Source organism: Merops nubicus, unplaced genomic scaffold, assembly GCF_000691845.1.
Source record: "Merops nubicus isolate BGI_N331 unplaced genomic scaffold, ASM69184v1 scaffold14028, whole genome shotgun sequence".
Lineage (NCBI taxonomy): Eukaryota > Metazoa > Chordata > Aves > Coraciiformes > Meropidae > Merops > Merops nubicus.
This window is the reverse complement of record NW_008625367.1, coordinates 7,574-16,306: the sequence shown is the minus strand read 5'-3', so window position 1 is coordinate 16,306 and position 8,733 is coordinate 7,574. Positions and strand designations below refer to the sequence as shown.

Here is an 8,733-nt window from a genome sequence, read left to right as displayed (position 1 = left end):
CAGCACAGGAGCATGCTGCAGCTCAGAGTGGAAAGGGAACTACAGCTCCACCAGGTTTTCCTGTCACCTCTGCAGCCTTTTCAGCCCATCTGTGGGTGGAAGTGCAGAGTTAACAGCTAAGGGCAAAAGTTTTTGCCTATGGCTGAATCTTACCATGCTAATTATAACATGACTTTTGCATGGATAATGGCAGGTCCCAAGGAGGGGGTGAAGAAAGGGATACAGATCTCTTCATTGTAAATACATCTGATTGAAAATATCCTGGAAGAGAGATTTCTAATCCATTTCTCCTCTTTCTTAACCCTGTTGGTATTGCCTAGGTGGCAGTGACACCCTGTGGCACCAGCTGCTGGTGCAGCACTTGGCACCAGCTCATTCAGCACAAGATTGCAATGACAAAAAGTCCAGGGATGCTTTGAATTCACATCCACAGACTGCATCCTCCATCCTCCTTGGGTGCCTTTGCACTAAGCAAGATGTACTTTGGGGATTTAAATATCCTGGAAGTAGCTCCTGCCTCTTTCTGAGCGTTTGTGCAGGGCCTGTGGGGTGGGTCTCCGTGCTTCATCTCACATCTCTGGGCTTTGCAGAGCAAGGAGGTGGCTGTGGTAGCAAACCAGTGTCCCATCGTGGTGTACCTGTGACATTTAACTTTGTGAAAATGCTTCCTGATGAGCATTGGTGAGCAAGGAGAGCTTGTGGCTGCAGGAGACAACACTCACCTTGGGTATTTTCTCTCTCTCAGGGGGTTCACGAGTCGAAAGGTGTGACTGAAGATTATTTGAAACTGGAGTCCCTGATCCAGAAAGTGGTTTCTCCTTACCTGGGCACCTATGGGCTATATTCCAGTGATGGACCCTTCACCCACGCTTCCTGCATCTTGGGTAAGAATGACAGAAGGTTGATTTGGTCCACAAAGGGCCAGGCCCACAGGAGAGGAGGCTGCCAGGCCTGACACAGCGTGCTCAGGCTCCTGGTCTCTTTGCAACGTGCAAAGTCACAGTGAAACCTGAGGGAGAGGAGATGAAACCAGATCAAACAGTGCTCTTTGTGACTCAAGAGTGTCTTCAGCATTTCCAGTTTACCTTTTAATGAGAGAGTTTTAACACAGGATGCTTTATGGGCAGTGAGAGGAAGAAGCAAGAACTCATTTCTAGAGTGCTGAGTAGTTTCTGTTGCTCAGTGCATGAAGATCATACAGAGCTGTTAAAAGCAGGGAAGGGAGTAGGAATTTGTCTTAGAGAAGACTAACTAATAAGCCTTCAAACATATAAAAGCTTTCTGCAGAGTGGAAGGTAATAAGCTGGTCTCCATCCCACTAGAGATGAGAAAAATAGAGTGGGGTGTGCTTAGCAGGGGAAATTCAGATTACACAGAAGGAAAATCTCTAGTGTCACATAAACCACCTCTGGAGGCCATTGAATCTTGGTGCTGTAGACACATCCAGAAGGAGCAAGGTGGGTAAACAAGGTCCTCTCTGGTGGCAGAGGCTGAGTGAGTGGACCTTCTTCAGCCCCTTCCAGCTTGTTTGAGCTCTGAAGCACCCAGTGACTTCTGCAAAGGCAGGATTTGGCCAAGATTAAGATCTTTCAGATAGCCCATTTAGGACCTCAATGTGTTGAAAATGCAAGGGGGATACTACCAGCATAAATCAAAAAGGAAACAGGGTAGCACCTTAGGATTTTAATGTAAATGCTGTGATGGCCTTCTAGAATACAAAAAACAGAGGGAAAATAGGTTCAGTTGTTTCATTTCATCTCTTTGCTTGTCAGAAGTGGTCAATCAGGTAGTTGGTTTTCCCTTAAAGATGACTGGAAGAGCAGTTGTGTTGCACTAGGTGTTTAAGACACAAATCAGTGAATAAATAGAGGCCTGTTATTTATGGGAAATGGTTCAGGATTACTACTCTGTATTCATTGCTTGCCATTAAAAGGCCACAAGCATTTAAATGGAACCTCCCAAATTGATGCTTTTTGAAAGTAAGATTTTGTATGTGAGGACAGAAAAAAAGGCACCCAAAGAAAATAAAGCTCCAGTGCAACAGAATTTTGGAAAATAAACATTGTATTACAGGGCTGTGGAGGATAGGAAGGTTTTGGTGGATCAGGCACTTGCCCTTGCTGCAGTCAGGAGTGTAGATCTGTAGCAGGACCCCTGAATAAGTCATGTTGTAGTCAATAAACCTGGATCCAAGGGAGCTCTTTTTTTTGGTGTGACCAAAACCCCTGAGTTCCTGTGGCAAGGCAGTCCCAGGGAACCTTTTCTATTTGCCAGGTGAAACTCCTAACAATGGAAAAGCCCAAAAGTGAACTTGGCTTGGTTGATTTTGCTGCTGAGGCAGACACAACTGCAAAATACAGTCTGAAGTACAAAAATTGGTTTTATCAATACTCTTAAGTACAGAAACTGGATTTTTCAGTACTCTAGCATAAGGTTGGAATTTGTGTCCAGGTAAGCCCATAATTATGGATAATATAAATTTAGAAGAGGCTGGCATTTGGAAAGGAAATTGGGTGGTTTTCAGAGGCACACACACCAGCATCCTGGCTTAAAGCAGACCATTCTCTATGCAGTTGTGGATGGCTCCTAGAGCATGACTTTGCCAGCAGTGCCCCTTTCACAGGGGCTGGCCAAGTGAGAGCAGCAGGAAAAAAAAAGCTTCAAAAGTGAGACTTATTCTTCCCACAGCTTTTGGGGTATTTTTTGAAGCCCAAGTGAGTCTGAGCAGTGAGGTGGGCAGGAAGTTTGCCCGGCGGTTATTTTGATGTGGCTGCTGGAGAGCCCTGCAGCTCCAAAGCTGACTTGCTGCCACCTGCTGCTCGATCTCTGGAAGGAGCCCACTTGGCTGAGAAGCAGCATTCATCTGGGCACTGCTGGGCAGGGTGCAGCTTTGCTCCCTGGAGAGACCACCGTGGGCACTGTCCTTCAATGTTTCCAGAAGCTCCGGTGCGGTCTGGATGAACATCCAGGCGTTGAGTCCTCTGTCACGAGCAGCACCTTGAAATTGGGAGGTTCTGTAGGTTTTACTGTGGTTCTTCCTCTTGTTTCCAGAGAAGAGGTTCTTCAGGCGTTCCAAGTCGGGCGACCTGCTGGCCAAGAACCCCGTGGTGCGCTCCAAGAGCTACAACAACCCCCTGCTCACCCCCGTGGCCGAGTACGAGACCGAGGGCATGGCTGCCAACGGAGCGGGCATCCGCAGGCACTCCGTCTCAGAAATGACCTCCTGCCTGGAGCTCCAGGGCTACTCCAACCTCACCACCATCATGGACAACGGTTCCAAGAGCTCCATGGCGACCACGAAAAGCTCCTTGTCGGGAGAGCAGGAGAGACCCAGCGCCGGGGCGGTGCAGTGCTCCAGCAAGCTGGGCTCTGGGGAGCAACAGAAAGGACTCTTCCACTCCATGGATGATCCACGGGGGTCTTTTGAGCTAGACAGGGACCCTGCCTTGATTCCAGTCCCCTCCTCCAGCCCTGAGAACATAGTGGATCAGATTTTGGAGTCGATTGACTCTGATTCTGAAGGCATTTTTATTGATTTTGGCCGGGGCTGCTCCAGCTCTTCAGCGTACAACGTGGACGTGAGCAGACAGAGCATCATGTGAAGGACACTGGGAGACAAACCTTGGGTTCTGAGGGGAAGTTGCTAACGCCTGGGGTAGGACTACAGGCAGAACCTGTGTTGTAGCTCATCTCAGCTGTGCTGAGCTACACAGACACAAGTTTACAGCAGGTGAGAATCTGCTTCCAGGGGGAAGAACCTCCAACCGCTTCTCCCTTTTCCTGTCACCCTGCAGCTGGATTTCCTCTTGTCCTTCTAAATGTAGGGGTTCACAGGCTGACAAGTGTCCAGTAAAATGCTGGCAGAGTTTGTTCAGCCAGACAGCCTGGCAAACAGCAGTGTTGCCTTGGCATTTTCTCAAGGGATTTCCAGTAGCTGGGCAGCTTGTTCTCTGAACTGTAACACCTCAGCCAGAGTAAAACCAAATCCTCCAAAAAAAACCAACCAACCAAACGGCTCAGAGGCTGTTTGATCAGCATACAGTGATCAAGAAGTCTCTTTTAATCTTTTTCTTCTACATCTTGTATGCAGTCCTTTGCCTAACAGTGAGTTAGAGCTCTTGAAGAGAGGCAGATGAAGAGAAATGTGCTACCTGCTGCCACGAGATGCCTCATGTTCTGTTTCACACAAAATGCCTTGTGTTTGTCAGGGGGTTGTCTTGGAACTGGCTCTTCAGGCCGTGTTAGTTTGCTCTGAGCGTGGCATTGCCAAGAAATCTGTGCACTCTCAACTCCTGGAGCATCCTTTGGGTGGAGAGACTCCAGCAGAATTCAACTTACTTGGTTCTTAAATAAATAAAAACGTGGCCTCTCGGTGGAAATCCTCGTTGTACGTTTATATTCTTCAGAAAAGATGATAATGCATATCCTGTCAACTGTGTATTGATATTTGGGGAGTGTGAACCTTCTCATCCTGAGCACTCCCAGCTCTTTGCTTCTCCCTTGCAGTGCTGGGGTGTTGTAAGAGCTGTGTCAGTGCTTTTACAAAGGACTGAAGCTAAGGTGAAGTAGAAATCCTGATGCGTGGTAGATTTTTGATCAAATGGTTGTACAGTGAAGAAAGGGTCACTTCAGATCCCTCTGTTCTAGGCATCTCCTCTGGAGGAAAGTCACTTGGTCACTCCTGAGCTGCTTAGCAGAGAAAGTGCTCATCAGTTTGGTCTGGCAGCGTCTGGTGCTCAGCTCAGGTGCTGAAGGACTTTCCAGCTTGCCTCTGCTGCTGACCCCAGCGTTCACCAGACTCTTCCCCAGGCTTTGATGGCATTTCTAGGCTCAAGGCCCCATTTCTGATGCTTTCTTCCCTTTGGCCTCACTGCTTGATCTTTTTGGAGAGTGTTCCCTCAATCTTTTGCTACTGCCCTGCTTCACTGCTGGAGATCTCAGCTTCTGGACAGAGGTGCAGAGGTTTGAGAACCTCAGAAGCCAGCTGAGGAAGGAGCCCTAGAAACGAGGCAGAGAAATGCAGTGGCTGAGGATGCAGGCACCAAGCCAGCCCTCTGGATGTGTAACTAGAAGTTGCAGATGATCAGGTCACCCCTTTGGCTGCCTCTTGACCACGGTGATGCCTGTGCAATACCACACCCAGGGGTACTTTGCTCCTGGAAGGGTTGAGTATATTGGCAGCTTGCTCACCTTGGAGGTTTATCAGGTTCCAACCAACTGCTTGGTGCTACCAACAAGTGTTTGCCCACCCACTCCTAGCTGGGAGGCATGAGGAAACTGTAGTCTCAAGGCACATTTGGCCCTGTGCAAACTTGGATCCAAGATAGGACAGAATCAGTCATCTCCAAAAGTGTCCTAAAGATGTACAAGCCCCCGTGTGGCACCCTTGGCCTCCACCCCCACTGCTTTTGGCAAGCACTGTTCTGTTTCCTGAATTCCTGTTTGTGTTGGAGAAAAAGATTATCCACAGCCTTGTTCTGAGAGCTCAGCACAGAGGAGGAGATGAGGCATTCAAACTTCTTCAAGGAAATCTTAAATAGTGGATTGAAGCCTCTGCACTTCTTCCCTTAGGGAACATCAAATGTAATAAGAAGCATAAGCAAGCTGGGAATTATTTAAGCACAGTTTCATCTAAGAGAAAGGGACTTCTAGGACCCTTCCCACCTGAGCTTTTGCATGGTTACTGCCTTCCCAGTGTCCAGTTTTGGGCACCACAGGACAAGAAGGACATGGAGGGGCTGGAGCAGCTCCAGAGGAGGGCAACAAGGCTGGTGAGAGGGCTGGAGAACAGGCCTGATGAGGAGTGGCCTTGAGGAGCCTTCTGACCTCCCTTTCTCTCCACCTGCTGTGGCAGCAGCAGCAGTGGATTGCTGTGCTCAGTGGTTTGCAAGTTCCAGACTCTTCTTCTTCTTCTCCATGGGGAGGAGATGGTTCTTGGGGCTGGAAGAGCAGGGTGGCATCTGGAGCTGGCTGCCAAGAAGGCAGCTGGGTCATTGTGTCCCCTAAAATCCAACTCAGGTTGGAGCTGCTCAAGGCAGTTTGTCTTAAGTGGCAGCAGGCTGCAGAAAACCCCAGAGCACCTGATGTTTTTTGGGCTCTGTTGCCAGTCCACCCTTCCCAGGAGGGTGATGTGGAGAAGAGCTGCCAGGGAATAGCTGCTGGAGGCATCCAAGGCAGCTCCTAGTCCCTCTGTATGGCCTCAAGGACCTCAGGCTCCTGCCTGTTCTTGATGTTACTGAGAGATGAAGGATCTGTGAGGGATGGAAACTATACCAAGTGGTGGAACTCCCCAAGCTATTGAGAGGAGTCTCAGAAAGTGGTTTGAATGTTTTGTGTAGTCCCAGGATACTGCAAAAAAGTGGATGTGAACTCTCCCAGATGCTGTGTGTTGCCCTAGCTGCTCCATCAAACTGAGGGTTGAACTTGACTGGTTTTATTAGACTCAGAATTAAGTAATATGTCAAAAAACAGGGGGTGTGGGAACAGCCCTGGGGCTGCTGGGCTGACAAACCCCCCACAAGTTCCCTCTGAGTTAGTTGCCTTTGTAGAATGAGGTATCAGGGGCTAAACTGACATCATTATTGAGGGTCTGCATCAGGATTTTCATGTTAGGATTGCTAACTCTTCCAGAACAGGATTTATTTCCTAATTATTATATAGGACTTTTCTTTTTCCCCCTTGCAAAAGTAAACAGAGAGTTTTAGGTAGATAAATCCTAGTCCTCTGAACTCTGGGTTTGGAAATCAGGCTCTGAAGGGAATGCTTAAGGCACTGCTGTTGTCCTTAAAATGAAAATGAGTCATGGGATCAGATTGTTGGGCTGGAACTCAAGAGGCTGGGAGGGTTTAGTTCCATGTCCTCCATGGGCTTTTTGCATCAATTTGTCACTCTCTACCTCTTCAAAACATGGAGATAATGTTCTTATCTGTCTTTCCTCCATTTTAAACTGTGGAATGGATTGTCTGTTGCTTGAAGGTTTCATGATAAAGCTTGCACAACGAGAGGAGAGGAGGAAGCCTGTTGGAGAATGATTGACTGTCAGCTAGCAATGCAACCCTAACCTTTGTGTCTTAAATTTTGTTGCCATCATGTTCTTTTAATGCAGCTGTATCACTGATTTAGGTCTATACATTGTAATTAATTTGTATTTATGATCCATTCCCTGGATATCTACACACCTTGTTTGGACTCCTCCCCAACAGCAATTCTCACTGGCACGTTTACAATGAAACTGGGGCTGTTTCTTTGGCTCATGTTGGCTCTTTAATACTCCACCAGCTTTGAGCACTTCATGGGTTTTTTTCTTACAGTCTGTGTTACTTTGTTCTTATCAGCATCAAGCTTCTTACTGCCCATTCCTCCAAATAGTTTAGATCCCTCTGAAATTCCTCATCTTCCGTTCTGAATCTCCTCAGTAACCCCCAGGAGCAAATATCTCTGCTTCACACCTCATCCATCTCTTCCAATCAAGAACCTGGAAGGCATCAGGCTTGATTTCCAAAGAGGAACATTTCTTTTCCCACTTGCAGTAGTTTTGTGGAAAATTGAGATCAGAATGTTGTGTTCTTCATGATCAGATCATGGTTTTTTCCCAGATACAGGTGGAAACGTTGCTGGTTTGTAAGCACTTGGATCCTACTCTCAAGTTTATGTTGAATACAAGTGTGCTGCTTGTTCTCTACAACATCTTGAGGTGTCCCTGCTCATGGCAGAGGGGTTGGAACTGGGGGATCCTTGTGGTTCCAACCCTGATAGATTCTGATCTGTTTTAGCAGAGGACTTAGGAGTGTTGGCTTGATGGTTGGACTTGATGATCTTGGAGATCTCTTCCAACCTAAAGGATTCTATGATTCTATGATCTTCCATGAATGCTCCAGTTGCTGTGAATGATTAAGCCCCTTTGTTCTCAGACCTGATGGGTATGCAATCACCTGGGATGGTGACACACTACAGGGAGCTGGAGAAGTTGGTAACCTCTTGGGGTATCCACAAGCATCTCTTCACACAGTAAAGGAGAGGAGTAAAAGTAGAAATGGAAATGCTGCAGCTAAGAATGGGAAGCAGGATGGAGTGTGGATGCTAGAGCAGATATAAGATCCAAAAAAGGCAAATTTGGTTGACTTCAGATCAAGATCAGCAGTTCAGACCTCCCCTCACAGCTGTGCCAGCAGCTTTGTCACATCCCTATTCCTAAACCTTTTTCAAGCCTCCCTGGGGGAGGAAGTTGAACAGAAATGATTCTGAAGAAAAGGTTGTACACAGCTCCAAGTGGAGAATCTTGTAAGGTGTGTGAGGGGAGGAATTTGTCAGTGAGGGTGGAAAACCTTTTCAGTTCCACTGGTTCCATTTAAACCTTGATTTATCAGAAAAAATGTTCCAAATGTGTGGCAAAATATGCTTTGAAAATTATTTTTAACTGCTTTTTGTCACTTTTCTTTGACTTCCTATGAACAGGTAATGGCTGGTTATTGACAAACAGCTTGAATATTTTGAAATTGGTCTTGCATGAAGCAAGCCCTGGAAGGTGCTGTAGATGCATCCACAGTGAATGGCTCCATCCAGATACTCTGTGGAGCATCAGGGAGCACTTTGCAGTTGGAGACCATCAGGACCTGACCCTGTCAGTCTGGCATGAGCAGAAACAGGGTAGAGAAGAACTAATTTGATTTTCTACCTTTTGCCTCTTCCAGAAGTTGTTCTTTAAATGTTGTGGGTGGGTTCTTGGCTGGTAGT

General features: G+C 47.2%; 1 protein-coding gene across 1 annotated transcript; it reads left to right on the top strand.

Moving 5' to 3' along the window:
- Positions 1-745: 745 nt before the first annotated feature.
- On the top strand, positions 746-3,627 carry PRR5 (proline rich 5 (renal); the record flags this gene model as incomplete). Its single annotated transcript, XM_008945659.1, has 2 exons — positions 746-884; positions 3,052-3,627. Coding segments are annotated over 2 exons (690 nt in total), but the record flags the coding sequence as incomplete, so codon positions are not given.
- Positions 3,628-8,733: the final 5,106 nt, after the last annotated feature.